The sequence below is a fragment of the Cherax quadricarinatus genome, chromosome 56 (genome assembly GCF_038502225.1).
Source record: "Cherax quadricarinatus isolate ZL_2023a chromosome 56, ASM3850222v1, whole genome shotgun sequence".
Classification (NCBI taxonomy): Eukaryota; Metazoa; Arthropoda; class Malacostraca; order Decapoda; family Parastacidae; genus Cherax; species Cherax quadricarinatus.
In genome coordinates, this window is record NC_091347.1 from 19,896,908 (window position 1) to 19,918,329 (window position 21,422).

A 21,422-nucleotide genomic window follows, 5' to 3' on the forward strand; every position below is an offset into this window, starting at 1 on the left:
CTTTCTACCTTTACACACATTCTCAAACTCATCCACTAATAGCAATATCAATAGCATATCTCACCAAATAAACAAGTTAGCTCAAAAATGCTAATTTACTCAGATCTGTCCCAGACAGGCAAAGAAAAGTAAATAAGTGTGTCATTGCAAGGTGTTTATATGTTGTACATTGGATGTGCACCCTGGAATGTTAACTATCAATTGATAATCTGTAAACAATCATGGCCACTTCAAGGTTAAAAACTAAAGAAAAGCTTTCCTTATAAATATTTAAATACTATACATTAAAGTGCATGCACTGTACTTCCCATTTCCAGGACTCAAGGCTGGCTATATAAAAATAACTGGTTTCCCTGAATCCCTTTACTAAATATTACCCTGCTCACACTCCAACAGCTTGTCAGGTCCCAAATACCATTCGTCTCCATTCACTCCTATCTAACACACTCATACACGCTTGCTGGAAGTTCAAGCCCCTCCCTCCAACCTTTTCGAGGACGACCCCTACCCCGCCTTTCTTCTACAGATTTATATGCTCTCCATGTCGTTCTACTTTCATCCATTCTCTCTAAATGACCAAACCACTTCTGCAAGCGGCAGGACTCGATGTTGCCGTCAGGTGAGCATTAAGTGCCAACTTTGCAGCCTCATATCTCAGTAAGTACTGACCCTATTTTTTTTATTATAATCCTATAACACTTAGAAAAAAATTCTCTTTATTTCAATGAAAAAAAAAAAAAGATTTTTTTTATTTTTCAAAATATTCGGGGCACTGGGCGAGAGAACATATATATATGTTTGGACCGTTTAGGGGTTAATGAAGTGGAGGAGAGAGAGCGAAAGAGACACCAGATATGTAATATATAAATGGAAAGTACTCGAAGGCCTGGTTCCAAATCTACACACTGCCATAACAATATACTGGAGTGAGAGATATGGGAGGAAGTGGAAAATAAACTCAGTGAAAAGCAGGGGTGCGGTGGGCATAATAAGAAAACACTATCAGCATCTATGGCCCCATGTTATTCAACATCATACTATTAGATATCAGAAACACTGTTGGAACAAGTGTAGAAGTCTTCAAGAGGAAACTGGACAAGTATCTTCACCAGGTGCCAGATCAACCAGGCTGTGATGGATATGTGGGGCTGCAGGCCACCAACAGCAACAGTCTGGTTGACCAGGCAAGCACCAGACGAGCCTGGCCCATGACTATGCTCTGGGAGTAGAAAAACTCTTGAAACTCATCAAAAGTATATCAAAGGTAACAGTAAAACTGATGATAAAATACAAATACAAGGAAACAAAATTTTATTAAATTAAGCACAAGTACAATATTAATATTTAACTTCTTTTTAAATTAATATACAAAATGCTTAGCAAAATGGCTTGATGCTCTACAAAAGCATCATTTGTACATGATATTAACTTGTTAAGGTTATAAATTACTTTGTGTAATCAATAATCAGTTCTCTTATATTTAATACTAGGAAATTTCTACTCATTACTCATTTTAATGTGTGTACTGCATTTCTACCTATAGAACTTGCTGAAGAATTATTAGTGTCATTAAAGTGAAGATATTAGCTGGACGGGATTTATGACAACAGTGACCATAATGTAATATTGTACTGCAATACTTTACTGTACTCTATCTAATGTACAGTGTCAAGCCCTGTTAGATGTATTACACCACAATTTTTGGGTGAGCGAACTAGAAAAAAAATATGCACTGTATAGTATAAAAGTTAATGGTGGTGTTGAAGTCACTACTGAAACAGCATAGTAGGTGAATCAGGCAAGGCATCAGGCCTGATGGGCTTTGAATACAAAATGGTTTAGTCTACTCAAGCTGTGCTCTACCCAGAAGGTGCTGGTTTTCTATCTTAAATAGGAAAAAAGAAGACTACATTCAGAAATATACTAAATAAATAATATACTTGTTATATATTGCTAAAATCTACAGTTCCTTATGGATTCAGTAATGTACTCTTTGCTTGGGTACTGAGGTTTTAACCCATCAACTCTACTGCTGATTTAGTATGGGTATTCAGAGATGTGCAAGAAAATGATAAATCGGGTGGAGTACTTGATAAAGTGTTGTATCTCATCATAGGACACTGCTTCTACCACCATCCTGCAACATATAATACCAGTATTTACACAATACAAATCACTTTGAACTATATATGTATGCAAGTTAAAGAATCTATTAAGACTAAGTCACACAGTGATATCTTATTAGACATGTGATCAAGCACTCAGTAACACTACTTACTGACTGAATAGAGCCTGAGCCCTGGCATGGACAGCAGACACAAAGCTAACTTATCTGTTTTTACTTCCCTTAGATGGGGTGTTACCTAACATTGGGTGGAATATACCACACTTCAGTGACAGACTGAGCTAGCTGAGGTATGTGAGCCTAGACTCTCATTGAGAGACTATGAATATACTAAGGGGTGATAGTACATAAAAGTGTTGCACTGTGTAAGTATTCATGCAATGTACATTTTTACTTTGTTAAATGTAGACCCTATATGGTTCATTCAGCTCAAGAAGAACTGGAGGCTCTATCCTTCATCTGCTAATCATCAAATGCAATAATAAATTATACTCAGCATAAATATCAATCTATGTAACTGAATGATTATTTTACAAGCAAAGTACAATGATTAATCAACTAACCTGTACTCGCGTCCAGCAGTAAGCGCCTGGAGGGTTCTCAAGATGCCTTTCCCATTCTTCAGGCGGATTCTGAAGGGAATACCTGCAGAAAATATTGGATTTTATTTACACAATTTTTCTTTCTTTGTTTTGAGAGTAACAAAAGATAATAATGGCCTTATTGCTTACTGGAACGTTTTCATTTGGTATCTGATAAGACTTTGTAATATATTTCTTTTACCACACCAACTGTCTCCCACCAAGGTATATTATATATAATTAGTGAGCACTTATAATTAATACAATACATGGCTTACAGTCTGTGCAGAAAGTTAAGACACTGGCTGCAGGACAAACGTTTAATCATTACAACATATGGCAACAGATGGTTGAAGTGTGGGTTTTCTAGAAATCTTGGGAAAAACTCATACACCAATTTTCATTCTTGACACTGGAAAGTAGATCACCACCCATTTGAGAATTTAGGTCTCCACTAGAACCAGATGTAATATATACAGACTTTGCAAAATGGTGACTGCATGACAGTGTCTTCCATTGCAGACATGTATTATATGTACATGTGGATTTTAAAAGTAGAGCAAGAGGGACTAGTACCGAACTTGCACACGAAAATCACTCACTACGAAAGCAAAAGACTTGGCAGACGATGCACCATCCCCCCAATGAAAAGCAGGGGTGTCACTAGCACGTTAAGAGACCATACAATAAGTGTCAGGGGCCCGAGACTGTTCAACTGCCTCCCAGCACACATAAGGGGGATTACCAACAGACCCCTGGCAGTCTTCAAGCTGGCACTGGACAAGCACCTAAAGTCAGTTCCTGATCAGCCGGGCTGTGGCTCGTACGTTGGTTTGCGTGCAGCCAGCAGCAACAGCCTGGTTGATCAGGCTCTGATCCACCAGGAGGCCTGGTCACAGACCGGGCCGTGGGGGCGTTGACCCCCGGAACTCTCTCCAGGTAAACAGGTCAGCCATCACTAATCCGGCAATCAGTTATCCGGTTACATCAGTAATCCGGCACTAATTTCAACTAGCATAATTTCAAATTTCATCATTATACTGACTCAGAAATTGTGCATATGGTTATAAATCTACAGCAGCAAGCCAGAGGAGGAGAAAGCAGTTGTGAAAATGAGAAAGATATAGCAGAAAGAGTCTCTTTTGATAGGCTAAAAGGTCTAGAGCAATGCAGTTTTATAAGTGAACAAGAAATAATGAATGTATACACACAGCAGAATAAATTAATCAAAGAAAGGCCAAAATATAAGTGTATTCTAGCCTAACCACTCTGTAATCAGGTAAAACTCAATAATCCGGTACAATGCAGGTCCCAGTGATGCCGGATTAGTGATGCTTGACCTGTAAATGAATTACAGTAATATGAATATACTGTACCTGTTTCATTCTCTATTATGTTGAAGAGTGTGTGGCGCACTAAGTTTCCTGCCTGGTCATATGCCATAAGTCTAACAAGGTCCTGGTTAGCCTGTATACCAGCAGGAAGAGAGGCAGTCTTAAAGGCAAGGATGTGAGCATAGTTAACCCCAGGTGGGCAGCTAGAATGACCTTGCCGACAATCTAGAATACATGACCTGCAAGCAAAATTCAGAATGTTAAATCAAAGCTAAGATGTATAAAGTCAATAATGGTGAACTCTGAACTGTTTTTACATAAAGAGGAACAGTAGTATAGACTGTACCAGAGTACATCATATGTCAACCCTGCCAAGAGAGAATATATGTACAGCAGTATATGGTCATAGCCCTGTTAAGCATTCAATGTATAAACAGAACCTAGTAAATAATTACCCAGTGGTAATATCTCGTTCATACTCAGGAGGACAAGGGGTAGGAACACATTTGTATGAACCACGTAAATTAAAGCACAGTTCATCTTCCCCACATTCCACATCATGGTCAAGACACTCGTCAATATCTGAAAGCAAATGATATCAGTATTATGATCTAGATTAGCACTCCTTCCTTTTCAAGACTGTATATTAATTACCTTTAAAACTGCCAAGATCACTGCCTAATTCATTTTTATTAGGTTCTGTCTATTTTGTTTTATACTGCATACTGTAATTCAAGTACAGTACTGCATGTATAATGCCAAACATATTAGTTAGTGCACTAATAAGCCAAAAATTTTAAATGAAAGACATAATGCTAAGAAACTCCTGATCTATTACTCATGCTATTGACATTTTTTTCAGTACATATCATAAGCTGATTAGATTCATTAAAGTGTGCTCATACCAGTGATAAATGTAAAGTGTACGCTACAGTTCTGCTAATTAATTTTGCTACATCCTTGTATGTACTATAATAAACAATGATATATTTAATAGTATTCAGAAGAGTTGAGGGGAATGTATTTAAGTTAAGTTGACAGACCAGGGCAAACTGAAATAATATTTACAGCTTCCTCTCCTAAGTGTGGGTTATTTGTGAATTGTTCTAGCCACAGTGTAGTACTATGACTTACATTTTTCAGGCTAATAAATATAAGAAAGGCATATACTGTATATTCAAATAGTTACCATCACATGTTCGCTGGTTTGTATTGAGACGATAGCCAGGTGGACAGAGGCACACATAACTACCAACGGTGTTGTGACAGTGGTGTTGGCATCTATCTGTCAAGGCACACTCATCCACATCTGGAAATATTACACATACAGCTATAAATTAAAAAAAATATCTATGTAAGAACAATGCAGATGAACAGTAATATGGTTTATCATTCTCAGAATGTTTATGCAGCACTTCCAGAGATGAAGCACCAGAACAGTGACACTAGGTTAAGTTCTTGACTGAAAAGTCAACTTTAAACTTACATTCTACTTCACCAAGTCCTGGGGTAGTAATTCCAGACCCACATGGCAGATGGATTACAATAATTTTCTGTATGCTTAATCATGCAAGGCATTATAAATACGAATGCTTTTTGTTTATACTATTTTCTTTTTATTTTCATATAAGTAGTCTGATTACACAACTGAGGGGAGGGCAGAGGTGAGCATCACATCAGCTGTACACAACAGGGCAGTGAGGTAGGACATAAAATGTGTCCTCATTCTCATGGTTAATACTTTGTGCACTGAAATAGCATTTTAAAAGACTGTCTTTCAGGGCCTTTAAATCATGCTTTTGAGCTTACAGCACAATATTTTATCATAAGAATAGGTACCCTCTCTTCTTTATTCAATTTCTTTAGTAATTCTTCCTTAATTGTAAGTGATTTCCACTTGTTTTAATAATTCTTGGGATGCTTTGGGGATGCTTCAGGAGTGCTGCCGGCACTTCCATCATTGCTGTCTGGGCTAATGGTATTTTTCTTGACTTTAACACATTCAATCAAATGCACCAGTGACACCAATAAAACATACAGGAATTAATTTAACATCTTGGGAAGATATGAAGGTGTATTAATTTTAAAATGACGTGAAACTTAATTAAATCTTAAAAAGTTACAAGCTTGAAAGATATGTGTGTAAACAAATTAGGTCAGTAAGAGGCAATGGTAGTTTTCTTAGCATCAGCACTTGAAAAAACGAGAAATGCTTGCACTGCCTTCCCTCCTTTTTAGATAATACAACTTTTGTCACATCCTATCCAGATCCAGTTTTCCTCAACAACAATGAAAATGATGAGCCTGTAAAAATATCTATTTTGATGTTAACCACTAGACTCCCTCTCATTATGTACATTATGTCCGGGACCAGGGCTAAAAATATACAATTTATAATTTTTTTTTTTTTCAACAAGTCGGCCGTCTCCCACCAAGGCAGGGTGACCCAAAAAAGAAAGAAAATACCCAAAAAGAAAATACTTTCATCATCATTCAACACTTTCACCACACTCACACATTATCACTGCTTTTGCAGAGGTGCTCAGAATACAACAGTTTAGAAGCATATACGTATAAAGATACACAACATATCCCTCCAAACTGCCAATATCCCAAACCCCTCCTTTAAAGTGCAGGCATTGTACTTCCCATTTCCAGGACTCAAGTCCGACTATATGAAAATAACCGGTTTCCCTGAATCCCTTCACTAAATATTACCCTGCTCACACTCTAACAGATCATCAGGTCCCAAGTACCATTCGTCTCCATTCACTCCTATCTAACACGCTCACGCACACTTGCTGGAAGTCCAAGCCCCTCGCCCACAAAACCTCCTTTACCCCCTCTCTCCAACCCTTTCGAGGATGACCCCTACCCCTCCTTCCTTCCCCTATAGATTTATATGCTTTCCATGTCATACTACTTTGATCCATTCTCTCTAAATGACCAAACCACCTCAACAACCCCTCTTCTGCCCTCTGACGAATGCTTTTATTAACTCCACACCTTTTCCTAATTTCCACACTCTGAATTTTCTGCATAATATTTACACCACACATTGCCCTTAGACAGGACATCTCCACTGCCTCTAACCGTCTCCTTGCTGCTGCATTTACCACCCAAGCTTCACATCCATATAAGAGTGTTGGTACTACTATACTTTCATACATTCCCTTCTTTGCCTCCATAGATAACGTTTTTTGACTCCACATATACCTCAACGCACCACTCACCTTTTTTCCCTCATCAATTCTATGATTAACCTCATCCTTCATAAATCCATCTGCCGACACATCAACTCCCAAGTATCTGAAAACATTCACTTCTTCCATATTCCTCCTTCCCAATTTGATATCCAATTTTTCTTTATCTAAATCATTTGATACCCTCATCACCTTATTTTTTTCTATGTTCACTTTCAACTTTCTACCTTTACACACATTCCCAAACTCATCCACTAACCTTTGCAATTTTTCTTTAGAATCTCCCATAAGCACAGTATCATCAGCAAAAAGTAACTGTGTCAATTCCCATTTTGAATTTGATTCCCCATAATTTAATCCCACTCCTCTCCCGAACACCCTAGCATTTACCTCTTTTACAACCCCATCTATAAATACAGTGGACCCCCGGTTAACGATATTTTTTCATTCCAGAAGTATGTTCAGGTGCCAGTACTGACCGAATTTGTTCCCATAAGGAATATTGTGAAGTAGATTAGTCCATTTCAGACCCCCAAACATACACGTACAAACGCACTTACATAAATACACTTACATAATTGGTCGCATTGGGAGGTGATCGTTAAGCGGGGGTCCACTGTATATTAAACAACCATGGTGACATTACACATCCCTGTCTAAGACCTACTTTTACCGGGAAGTATTCTCCCTCTCTTCTACACACCCTAACCTGAGCCTCACTATCCTCATAAAAACTCTTTACAGCATTTAGTAACTTACCACCTATTCCATATACTTGCAACATCTGCCACATTGCTCCTCTATCCACTCTATCATTTGCCTTTTCTAAATCCATAAATGCAATAAAAACTTCCCTACCTTTATCTAAATTCTGTTCACATATATGCTTCAATGTAAACACTTGATCTACACATCCCCTACCCACTCTGAAACCTCCCTGTTCATCCGCAATCCTACATTCTGTCTTACCTCTAATTCTTTCAATTATAACCCTACCGTATACTTTTCCTGTTATACTCAGTAAACTTATTCCTCTATAATTTTTACAATCTCTTTTGTCCCCTTTCCCTTTATATAAAGGGACTATACATGCTCTCCGCCAATCCCTAGGTACCTTCCCCTCTTTCATACATTTATTAAACAAAAGTACCAACCACTCCAACACTATATCCCCCCCTGCTTTTAACATTTCTGTCATGATCACATCAGTTCCAGCTGCTTTACCCCCTTTCATTCTACGTAATGCCTCACGTACCTCCCCCACACTTACATTCTGCTCTTCTTCACTCCTAAAAGATGGTATACCTCCCTGGCCAGTGCATGAAATTACCGCCTCCCTTTCTTCCTCAACATTTAAAAGTTCCTCAAAATATTCTCGCCATCTACCTAATACCTCCCTCTCCCCATCTACTAACTCCCCTACTCTGTTTTTAACTGACAAATCCATACTTTCCCTAGGCTTTCTTAACTTGTTTAACTCACTCCAAATTTTTTTCTTATTTTCATTAAAATTTCTTGACAGTGCCTTTCCCACTCTATCATCTGCTCTCCTTTTGCACTCTCTCACCACTCTCTTCACCTTTCTTTTACTCTCCATATACTCTGCTCTTCTTATAACACTTCTGCTTTGTAAAAACCTCTCATAAGCTACCTTTTTCTCTTTTATCACACCCTTTACTTCATCATTCCACCAATCACTCCTCTTTCCTCCTGCCCCCACCCTCCTATAACCACAAACTTCTGCCCCACATTCTAATGCTGCATTTTTAAAACTATTCCAACCCTCTTCAACCCCCCCACTGCTCATCTTTGCATTAGCCCACCTTTCTGCCAATAGTCGCTTATATCTCTCCCGAACTTCCTCCTCCCTTAGTTAATACACTTTCACCTCCCTCTTACTTGTTGTTGCCACCTTCCTCTTTTCCCATCTACCTCTTACTCTAACTGTAGCTACAACTAAATAATGATCCGATATATCAGTTGCCCCTCTATAAACATGTACATCCTGGAGCCTACCCATCAACCTTTTATCCACCAATACATAATCTAACAAACTACTTTCATTACGTGCTACATCATACCTTGTATATTTATTTATCCTCTTTTTCATAAAATATGTATTACTTATTACCAAATCTCTTTCTACACATAGCTCAATTAAAGGCTCCCTATTTACATTTACCCCTGGCACCCCAAATTTACCTACTACTCCCTCCACAACATTTTTACCCACTTGATTCAAAACTCCCCATGCATTCACTCAACATTTCCCAAAATCTCTCTCTCTCCTCTACACTTCTCTCTTCTCCAGGTGCATACACACTTACTATAACCCACTTTTCACATCCAATCTTTATTTTACTCCGCATAATCCTTGAATTAATACATTTGTAGTCCCTCTTTTCCTGCCATAGCTTATCCTTCAACATTATTGCTACTCCTTCTTTAGCTCTAACTCTATTTGAAACCCCACACCTAATCCCATTTATTCCTCTCCATTGAAACTCTCCCACATAAATAAGACACTTTTTATAAGACAAGGGAAAAATTCTTAGCTTTACACCTTGACAGTACATAATTTAGTATTCAACGCACATCCAAGAAGGTCTCCGAAAGAGTAGGAATCTTTTCTAAGATTCATTACTATGTGCCTGAAACATCATTACTTGTTCTGTACTACTCTATCCCTACCTCACTTATGGTATATGTGCCTGGGGTTCTACAACAGCAAATCACCTCAAGCCAACAGTAACTCAACAAAAAACTGCTATTCAAATGATCATTCAAGCTGGTGTAGTACAACACATGCCCCTCACTGTTGAATAAGTTTAAAAACATATTCAAAACACAAAACATTCCCTCTTACTACTGTACATACTATATATATAGGACAATCAATACAAATATAAACCCAGCTCTGAAACTCCTTCAAGAGAACTGCAACAAAACTCATAGGCATAATACAAGAAACATGTACTGTACCTCTTTGATGTCTCCCTGTGTTTGACTCAACCACTGTACCTTTCTGACATTCCTCTCTGTTCATCTCAACCACTCCACCCTTCTGATGTTGTCCCCTTGATCGACTCAACCATTTATTTATTTATTTGAACATGATATATAGAAGTACAAGGAAATACACTGGTTAAGTGTAACATGCCAAAGCCCCTTGTAGGCAAAGCATTATGGGCAGGCTTAAAATTAACTTAAGATTAACTAAGCAATGATATATTCAGTGGTAAACATTGTTGTAAACAGTTAACAATTAAGCACAAATGAGTATTTCAAAGACAGGTCATATGGTCATTTACTGTGATGCTGTGCATTCAGTAGAATGGAGTATTCTGTTAGGTAATGTAATTAAAAATAACAAAGTTTGATTGGGTCACAGGTTAAACATTTATGAGATACAAATATTCAGTATTTATTTAGTTGTGGGTGAGTAAGTGATTCTTAAGAAGAGACTTGAATTTATAAACAGACAGTGTTTCTTTTATATTCACAGGTAATGAATTCCAGATTTTTGGGCCTTTTACGTGCAATGAGTTTTTGCAGTGTGAGATGGACACGAGGAATATCAAAGAGTGATCATTGTATCATTGTGATGTTTCCCCTTGTTCAACTCAACCAAAGTAAAACCTAACTTTGCACAAAAATACTCAAAATATGTCACTCTCAACTAAAAGATTCCAAAAGTTTCCCATTTGCTTCAAAACTATAATTTAATTATTTAAGAGCACCAACTTGGCTTAATGTGATTCATGGTAATAATATATCACAAACATATATATACATGTACACGTATGTTGCAACCTGCTTATCAAGTATTCATCCAGTCTTCATCCTCATACACTTCTTATCATACACTTCTTATCTTATCTGAGTGTGTGTGTGTGTGTGTGTGTGTGTGTGAGTATGAGTGTGTGTGTGTGTATGAGTGTGTGTGTGTATGAGTGTGTGTGCGTGTGTGTGTATGAGTTTGTGTATGTGTGTGTATGTGTGTGTGTGCGTGTGTGTGTATGAGTTTGTGTGTGTGTGTGTGTGTGTGTGTGTGTGTGTTTATGTGTGTGTGTGTATGAATTTGTATGTGTGTGTGTGTGAGAGAGAGAGACTCAGCAATCAACATTTGCACCAATAACTCACTACAGTTGTGACCAGGTGTGGAAGTGTGAATTGCTCATTACTCTAAAATTTGTTCACGATTGCAGCCATGTATACACATAAGTAACCATTCTTACAGTATTCATTACCTTTGTAACTTGTGAGTTCATTACCTTTGTAACTTGTGAGTTCATTACCTTGTACCTAGTTCAGCCATCAAAACTTTGGAGCCCGGTCCCTGGACCCATTGTGTACCTCTGTAATCTGTAAATACCTTTGTAACTTGTCATGATTGTGACTAGACCTACCTGGAGTTCATTACCTATGTAAATTGTGAGTTCATTACCTTTGTAAATTGTGAATTCATTACCTCTGTAACTTGCTCAGCTATCAAAACTTTGAGGCCCAGTCCCTGGACCCATTATGTACCTCTGTAATCTTTTGACTACCGCCCACTGGATGGGTATGGGGTGCATAATAAACATATTAAACTAAACTCTCTATTATTTTCCTTCACTCATATAATGTACTATTTACTGAACCTTTTTTCTGACATAGCAACTGGAACAATCAAGAGTTATTAATTATCATGATCAATGTATTTAACCCATAAATGGTCCAAGCAGATCTACGTTCACATGTGTAGTGCTCCAAAAGTAGATCTACGTTTTTTTACATATTTTAAAATATAACAAAAAAAAAAGTAGATCAAAGTTTTTTTTACACATTTTCAAATGTAAAAAAAAAAAAAGAAGATCTACTTTTTTTACACACTTTCAAATGTTGAAAAAACGTATATATGCGTTTGGACCGTTTACGGGTTAATGAACATTCACACAATTTAACTGCTCTATAAACTATTTTAAGGTATGTTTAATCTTCCCCATGGATGATGAAATCTGTATATGAGGTAATACAGTATACATGAAAAATAACTTTTTATTTCTCAGAGCTCATTTCTTGGGTAGCATTGAAAATTGGGTTGGTCAAATGTTTTGTTAGTGGGATGAATTGTAAAGGACCTGCCTAGTATGGGCCAACAGGCCTGCTGCAGTGTTCCTCCTTTCTTATGTTCTTATATTACTTTACGCCAATAATGCCTCATCTCTTGCTGATGATCAGATCAAATGTGGTGCTGGAGCATCAGGGGACATACAGAATAAAATAAAATTTTATAGAAAGTTTTTTGAATACAGGAATAAAGAATAACTTCTAAATTTATTTGTGGAAGCCACATCAGAATATCCAAACAGCCAACATATAAGACAATGTAATAATGGTGTTTGAATGTACCGTGTAATATACGTATTATGTTATGCCTAATACATAAAGTTGGTCAAACAAGCCAAACTGCCTAAAACAAAATTTTAATTCATGCATGGATAGATTTACTCATGTGAATCAATATGGCTTATAAGTTTTTTATTTTGTACTGTTTAACATCCTAACCCAACCATGTTACAGTACAATAATTAACAGGCTATACAGTATAAGGTCAGCTTAAATTTAGTTAGTATTATTCAATAACAATGGAATAATACTAACTAAATGTTATGATGTTCATATTTATTTTTGTAGAGTTAATGCAACAATGAATTTACAGTACACTGCATGTCTGTCAAAATGATGCTTGCAAAATATGCCAAACTGACATATACTGTACATGTGCTATAAAGGAGAGCCCCACTTATACACCAAGTTGGGTTCCAGGCTACTGCTCTAAAGTGAAACATAGACTTTTTCACTTTCAAATGTGTATAAAAGCCTGATAACATGTTTACACTATCATATATTAAGTGAGCTAAGCCTAAAAAGTGCATATACAATACAAACATTACTTACTTTAAAATATTTTTGTCTTTTGCTTATAGTGAGTGGTGAAAATATTTATTGTAGGAAGTCTGAATAAATGAAGAATGGGTATAAATGAAAACTGCTGCATTAATGAAATGCTGTAAAGTGAAGCACTGTAAAGTGGGGCCCACCTGTATGCATTACACACAATATATACAGGTATATATTTTCCAGGGTGGAGTATATGATCTATACAAGTGAATTTTTAGATAAATACTACACACACACACATCTGCCTCCCATACACAGCATATACAGAATAATGACTTTTTCTGTGGATTTAAACTGTGATATGCAAGACTTTTATGCTTTAGGAATCAAACTATTAACTACACTTTCAAATGCATCTTTTCTTTTCTTCATATTATTCCTTCGAACATGGCAACTGAAAAATATATTGTGAATTTATGGTGTCTTCAACTACCTCCAGATAAATTAAAAACTTATAGGTTTTCCACTTTTATGCAAGTTAATTGCATGATGTAGATATATCATAAAATGGCCAGATCCATGTTGTCATTACCAATTCATTAAAAAGTACTGGCTAGCGGTTTGGTTTAGGGTTTCTTTTACCTTTGCACTCTCCAGCCTCATAGTCAAAGCCTTGTGGGCAGCTAGACTGGACGTAGAACTTATGAAGGAGTTTCTCCTGGAATTCTGTGGTTGGGTAGCCAGCCAAGGCAGGTCTAGGACGACGTGGAGAGAGAGGGTACCGGGCGCGAGGCTCCTCTACGTACTGTAGCCCTGTAAGACACAACACCCTCCTGCTAATAATGTTTCTTGCTATTAATGTAATTTCAATCTATTCAGCTACTATTGCAAGGTGCATTAGCATTTCTGACTGGGTGTTGTGTACAGTCAGGGGTTCATAGGTATCCTTCAGTATCAACCAAATAAGTGAGCAGCTGAAGTTACTGTGTTCGAATGAGTATACAGTATGAAGCTTTTACATATTTTTTAGCAATATAGTCTTAGTGAAAGCATGGGTTTCAGTATCTGGAGGAACTAAGCACTTTGCTTAGGTACGCAACATATTGGCTTTAGAGACGATTATAAGTTACATATTGCATTAAACAAAATGGGATAAACGCGCACCAACACAGGATTTTCCATCAGGCAGCCTTTGTTGTCCAGGTGCGCAGATACACTGGTACGTCCCACGCAGGTTATGACACTGGTAGTTACAAGGTGATGGAGTAGCCAGACACTCGTCCACATCTAACACCACAGAAGTGCCACATCAATCATCAAATTTAGAATACTACAGTACATTAAAAAAAAAAAGAAAACTGACAAGTTCGAAATGAGTGTGTGACTTGTAACTTCATCGGTAATATTTCTGATTAAATTAATAAAATCTGCTTTGATGGAAAATATAAAATAGTGTCTTCCAGTGGCTTGTTTGATCTTACTGCAGGTAGCTTGGGGGTCGTTTTACATATGTGATAAATGGCAGGCATTCAAAACACTACACAGTATAAATGGCAGGCATTCAAAACACTACACAGTAACATAACTCGGAAAAAAAAAAAAATTGAAGCATTTCTGATATGATCACTTTCCTAGAGTTTGTGAAGACTAGCAAAAGGTTATCAAAAGGATGGAGGAAGGTTCAAGGATATTTTAAATGCATAGTGATATACATTTTAAATGAAATGAGATGTAAGTGCTAAATGTATGGTTATGTCCTTGATAAATGTATGATGTAAATGTCAAATGTACTGTGACTTTAAGTTATAAGTATCTGATGATATACATAGGTAACATTTTTCTGGATTACTTGTTTTAATCCTGTAACTAGCTGGCAGGCTGCGGAGTGTGGGATGAATTATAGTGGTGCATACTGTATGAGTGGCCTCACATAAATCGTGTACAATCTCAAATTCTCTTTTTTAAGGTTCCTTAAGGCAATCTTATTCTTGTCTTATGAGACTGATCCTCCTTTGTGCAAGTACCTCAAGGGACAGTGTGATGAAGCTGATGCTACTTCACCATTCCCTTAATCCAAATGCATTTAAAGGTAAAGTAGAAAACAATATCTATGTTTTCGAAGGCAAATAATACAGTCTAGATTCACTAAAGCTATCTTCAGAGATTGGTTTCACAAGTGTTTTTTCCTTGCAGCAAATAGATCTTAAATCCAAAAAAGCTTCATTTAATATTCTATTCATAGGCAACACTCGGTAACCACCCAGATGACCTCGCTCAAAAGCATCCTAATATCAAAGAAGAGTACCTTCCTCTGAGCTCTACTTCCTGAGTACAGCCCCTAGAGCAAGACATGGTTTTATGATTACTGGAGGACTACATTTTTGTGGAGTATATCAATATCAGAGTCAACTGTGTGTGATGAATGGTTTGAAAAACCGACAAGTTGAAGATTGAGACACTTATGCAGCATATGGGAATCTTTATTCAGGAAACGTTTCGCCACACAGTGGCTTCATCAGTCCAATACAAAGAGGAAGGCGTAAGGAGAGGAGGAGTATGAGGTAATCAGTCCCTCAGCCTGGAGTCGATGTGTTCAGTCCATCAATCTTGTAGAATGTACAGCATAGGGCCATAGACGTGGCTTATATACTGTAGTGAGGTGAGGTGAAGCAGGCGGAGGCGGGGTCATAGTGGAACCATCCACTAGTCGAAGTAGGTCTTCGTCCAAAGGTTGAACAAGTGTTGAAGAATTCTTTGTAACAAGATTGATGGACTGAACACATTGACTCCAGGCTGAGGGACTGATTACCTCATACTCCCGCTTCACACACGGAGGGCCTGGGTTCGATTCCCGGCGGGTGGAAACATTCGACATGTTTCCTTACACCTGTTGTCCTGTTCACCTAGCAGCAAATAGGTACCTGGGTGTTAGTCGACTGGTGTGAGTCGCATCCTGGGGGACAAGATTAAGGACCCCAATGGAAATAAGTTAGACAGTCCTCGATGACGCACTGACTTTCTTGGGTTATCCTGGGTGGCTAACCCTCCGGGGTTAAAAATCCGAACGAAATCTTATCTTATCTTATCTTTCCTCTTTGTATTGGACTGATGAAGCCACTGTGTGGCGAAACGTTTCCTGAATAAAGATTCCCATATGCTGCATAAGTGCATCAGAGTCAACTGTTGAGGTGAAAGAGTTTCCCATAAATGTTGTTGTGGAAAGAGGCAGTGCTGATGAGGAAATGAGAATGGCACAGCAGCTTGAAGGATATTTAGAAAGCAGAGGTTCAGAACTGATCATACCACACAATTATGAGTTAATAACTGAGAACATTAAGATGTTAAAGTCTAATGAGGAGGATGAAGATAGCAGAAATGTGGATGGTGTCGCAAATGGTAGTAGAATGAATATGAAAATCTTGTAGAGTTAGAGGCTTATATAAATAAATGTAATCTGGTAGACCCACTGAAGGGGAGGAAGGTGCATTTGTACCACACAAAGAACTCTAAAAATGTTCTCAGCAGATGCCCATCACAATATTTTCAATGAAGGCTGATATCTGAGGAGTCCTTCCAGGATGATTCTCAAGATTCTTTAACACCATTGTTGTCATACTCTCAGCAAAGGTATACAATTGCACAACACTTACCTACTGTTATTATTATTATTTGACCTTTACTGTATAACAGTTAATATTGTGGTATTTGTGATTTTTTATGTTTATTGAGATCTTTATAAAAGTATCCCAGGTACAGTGCAGTACAGTGGACCCCCGCATAACGATTACCTCCGAATGTGACCAATTATGTAAGTGTATTTATGTAAGTGCGTTTGTACGTGTATGTTTGGGGGTCTGAAATGGACTAATCTACTTCACAATATTTCTTATGGGAACAAATTCGGTCAGTACTGGCACCTGAACATACTTCTGGAGTGAAAAAATATCGTTAACCGGGGGTCCACTGTATACTGTATGTCAAAGGCTTCTGTAATGTATACATACCACAGAAGGAATTTACTGGGTAAATAATTATAACACATAAAATTAAGGTATTTATATTAGAAAAATGCCCTGAGTAGTGTTACAAAATTTTGGATTTAGAAAAAAACTGACATACTGCACATACCAAGACACGGTTGTCCAGGCCCTGATGAACTGAATCCTCGACTGCATGAGCACCGATATGATCCCCATGTGTTTGTGCAGATCTGAGTGAAATGGCATGTTGCTATTTCTTCAGAGCACTCATCAATGTCTGAAAATTTAAAGAAATAGAATGATTTAATATTAAATTCAACGGACAAGACAATACATTTTCCTAGAAGTGACTGCATCAGTATTTTTTAACACAACAGCCATCTCCTTACAAGCCAGGGTGATGCAAAGAAGAAAACATATTCACCAACATTCACTCATTTGCCATTTTTCCAGAAGTGTGATGACATCACACTCAGATTATCCTTCCGACTGCAGAATCCCCACTTCTCCTTCAGAGTGCAAGCACTGCCCTTCACACATCCAGGACTCTAAGTTTGGCTAATCAGTTTCCCTGAATCCTTTCATAACAGTTACCCTGCTCATACTCCAACATGTCTATGAAAACCCCTTGGCTCTATTCACTCCTATGAAACACTCACACAAGCCTGCTTGATGCTCAAGCCTCTAAAACTCAAAGCTTCTTGTACCCCCTCCTTCCAACCATTCCTGGGATGATCCCTTGATCCCCTTCTACCTTCCACCTCAGGTTTATACACCACCTTCATCACTCTATCTGTCCATTCTCCCTACATACCCAAACTGCCTCAACAACCCCTCCTCAAGCTCTCTGAATTATATCCTGGTCACCTAACACTTCATTTTAATTTCTATGCTCCAAATTTTCTGCATGATATTCACACCAATAATATTGTTTCAATTATGCAGTATCACTGTAGGTCTACATAAAGAAAAATGGTAATTAGTATTTTTTTAAATAAGTATCCACATTTATTTTCATTTATCCAGAATATCACATGTAGTACTACAGATTTAACCATTTCACTGTTTCTCATGTAGAGCTACAGTATTGATGCCAGTGTCGCTCATGGGGATCTGCCTTCAGCTCAGCTCCTTCAAATAAACTGTATACAGTAAAGTTTGGCTTAGACATGAGAGAATAAGTGCAGTGAGTGTGCATAGTATAAAAAAATCCTGTTCTACAAGGTTCATGGTGGGAATGGCAAACCTCTGAATTTGTGTTTAGTTGAAAATAACAGCTGTCAGGTATTTCCTGGATGGTTTTTATGCTTTTATTGACTATTTCTTGGTAACAGTTGATAGACTGGAAGACATACACTGAAGCAGAGATGATTTTGGTCAATTTCAAACTGGAAGTAGCTTGAAATGGGGCTCAGAGTTGAGTAAATATTAGATTTTTGACGATTTTCCTGAGAAGAGGCAAGGCCCCCCCGGGTACCCATTGGTCAGATGGATTTTTGTCGGGTCTGCTTCAATTATTGGGATACCATAACCCATGACCAACCATTCTTGGTTACATTTTATTATCTGATTAATAGGGTAAAACTCTGATTTCTTGTGTGATGATGAATTCAAAATGGAAGGCAAGTATAATATATGAGAGGCCTGGGGCTGAGTAATAAATAAAGAAAAGGCTGCTTAGTGACTCAAATACATGTATCTACAGTGTAAATTTAGTAATTTTTTAATTTTTTGTAAAACTGTCCAAATTGCCAACTTTTGTGCACATTATAGGTTAGTTGTGACAGCTGATTAAGCAGTTTCTTGCTTCAATCAATAGATTAGAAGGCATACAAGCAAAACAGGTAGAAATTGGGTCGAATAAGGAATGGAACTGGCTGAAAAATAGGACTCAAAGTTGGCAAAATTGCCCAGACCGCTAACTTCGCATTTGTGTAATTTCATAAGTTTTCCATCCAATTTTGTGTTTTTGGTGTTATTACCTTCAGAAAAAGATTCTTTGCCATTTCAGAAACTAAAATTATTTATTTTTTTGTTTTTTGAAAAATCATGATACTGTCAGCTCTTTTAATTTTTTAATTTTGGATATCACAACAATGAAAAAAGTTAATAAGAAAACAATTTAGTGACCTGTGCAAGTGCCGTTGCTGGCCTGAAGTAGACCAGCAGGGCAGTGAGTGATGCAGGTGTAGGAGCCCTCAGTGTTGCGACACTCCTGTTCTTCAAGGCAGTCGTGTAGATATGAGGCACATTCATTGATGTCTGAAAAAACACAAAACGTGCATAAAGTAAATCATATTTAATTTACTGATATCCTTGTTTTAAGTAAAATCATGTCAGTATCTATACACTAAATAAAATCATATCTAGGATGAGCAGAGAAATGCTCTACACCAATTTCTTTAAATTCTATTTTTCTCAGTAAATTCCTTGTCTTTTTCACTGATTCACATGAAGGTCTGATATTGTCCACAATTAATATATGAGCTAAGTGTTCTTTCACACTATTTACATGGGTATCATGCTTATAAAAGTAACCAGTATGCTCAACAGGTGTAGATTACTAACCTGAGATGTATAGGCATATTAACAACATAATCTATTTCAGAGTGCAGTTCAAAACTTGTATGATTAATTTTGGGCTGTCAACAAAGCTTTGGTCAGTGTGGGTGGTGGTATTAAAAGATTTTTTTTTTTCAAATTATTAACCCCAGAGATCCATTACCCTGAATTACCCAAGCAAGCCAAGAGGCATGATTCATTTCCATCGAGACCACTGGTCCTCTTCAGAGGGGCCTGGGTCAAAGTGCTCTTCAAATATGACAACTTACCCTTGCAGCGACCATTAGGCAGAAGGGTGTGTCCTTCAGGACATGTACATCTGAAGGAGCCCACTGTATTTTCACACCCATGGCTACAGGGTGAATGGAACTGTGAGCATTCATCAATATCTGCAAGAGGTGAAACATTTAAGTTACCACACTGTCTACAAAATTTTTCAACTGCCCCTAGAAATACAGTGAACTGTATCTGTTAGAAATGGCCGTGTTAAAAAAAAATACAGTAAGTAGGTTTACTGGTCCAAATCAATTGAGGAACCTAGCATCAAATATGTATATAAGTGAATAAGAATAATTTCTTTACAGTGTAGGTTTCAACCATTAATGGTTCACAATTTCTGGCTGGCCACATATATATGTAAAAACTCTTTAAATTCATCAAAATGATCATAAATTCAAAGTTTTTATCCTTGGTTTACCTACAAGTCTGCTGAAGCTTGTTATTTACTATGTGTTCCTCACTCGTGTGACCTGTCTCACCCATGTGACCTGTATCACCCATGTGACCTGTATTACCCATCTGACCTGTATCTCAACATGGCATTAATAAACCACAAAGCAGAGCAGACAACAGAAAAATCAGTAACAGTACTAAATTAGTAACAGTACTGTATTGTACTGTAGCAGTAACAGTATTATAGTGTACTGTACTTGGCTTTAAAATTCACTGGGAAAAATGTTTTCAAACAATGAGTCACAATTTCCTGTGACTCACTGTTTGATAAGGTTTTCCAACACAAAGACATCTGTATTGAATTAAACTTCCTCAGTTAATGACTACTTTCAGTGGAACTGGTGCATTAAATCTCAAAAGGACACAGAATAATAGACTAACCTACACAGCGACTCTGGCCAACAAGTCTGAAGCCTCGGCGGCAATCACAGCGGAAACCACCAATAAGATTGAGACATGTTTGGTCACAAGCATGTGGCTGCTCCTGACACTCATTGATGTCTGTTAAAAAGTGGGAACAGTGACAGAATATATAGATTTATGCGATAAAATAAAATGCCCTTACTGTAGTCATGTTTACTGTATCTCATACTTTTAACTATGTACATACAGTACAGTATATCTTAGAATACTGTATATATTTATCACTTTAATCTTAATGCATAACCATTGCTATCATGTAAAGTTTTTCAGTGGTACTGTATTAATTTAAGAACTTAGGTTGGAGATGGAAGTACTGTAATAAAATTGACACAAGAGACAACTGACCTTCACATGCTGTGCCAGAATGTGTTCTTCTGAGGCCGTGGCCACATGTGTATGTACAAGTGTAGGAACCTTGGGTGTTATCACACTGTTCTCGTGGACCACACACTCCTGACATGGAACATTCATCTACATCTGTAATACAGAGTCAGAAAATATTATTATGTAGTGATGCAATAGACAGTAAATATTGTAAAAGCATAAAAGATTAATATAAAAATCTAACTGAAATAAAACTCAATGATTTTTCAGTC

General features: G+C 37.4%; 1 protein-coding gene across 4 annotated transcripts in view; it reads right to left on the minus strand.

Annotated features, from left to right (window-relative positions):
• Positions 1-1,294: 1,294 nt before the first annotated feature.
• The window catches only part of LOC128700808 (hemicentin-1), a 176,035-nt gene continuing 155,907 nt past the window's right edge, over positions 1,295-21,422 (minus strand). For 3 of the 4 annotated variants that reach the window (XM_070097150.1, XM_070097151.1, XM_070097153.1), the window contains 12 exons: positions 21,172-21,303; positions 20,785-20,904; positions 19,941-20,060; positions 19,240-19,371; positions 17,258-17,386; positions 14,294-14,416; positions 13,772-13,942; positions 5,230-5,349; positions 4,496-4,622; positions 4,083-4,279; positions 2,689-2,770; positions 1,295-2,137 (listed from right to left, as the gene is read on the minus strand). In XM_070097150.1, coding sequence (XP_069953251.1) covers positions 2,038-2,137; positions 2,689-2,770; positions 4,083-4,279; positions 4,496-4,622; positions 5,230-5,349; positions 13,772-13,942; positions 14,294-14,416; positions 17,258-17,386; positions 19,240-19,371; positions 19,941-20,060; positions 20,785-20,904; positions 21,172-21,303 — 1,553 coding nt within the window. In that variant the 3' untranslated portion in view covers positions 1,295-2,037. The remainder of the gene's footprint in view (positions 2,138-2,688; positions 2,771-4,082; positions 4,280-4,495; positions 4,623-5,229; positions 5,350-13,771; positions 13,943-14,293; positions 14,417-17,257; positions 17,387-19,239; positions 19,372-19,940; positions 20,061-20,784; positions 20,905-21,171; positions 21,304-21,422) is intronic. The other variant, XM_070097152.1, reaches the window with a different exon arrangement.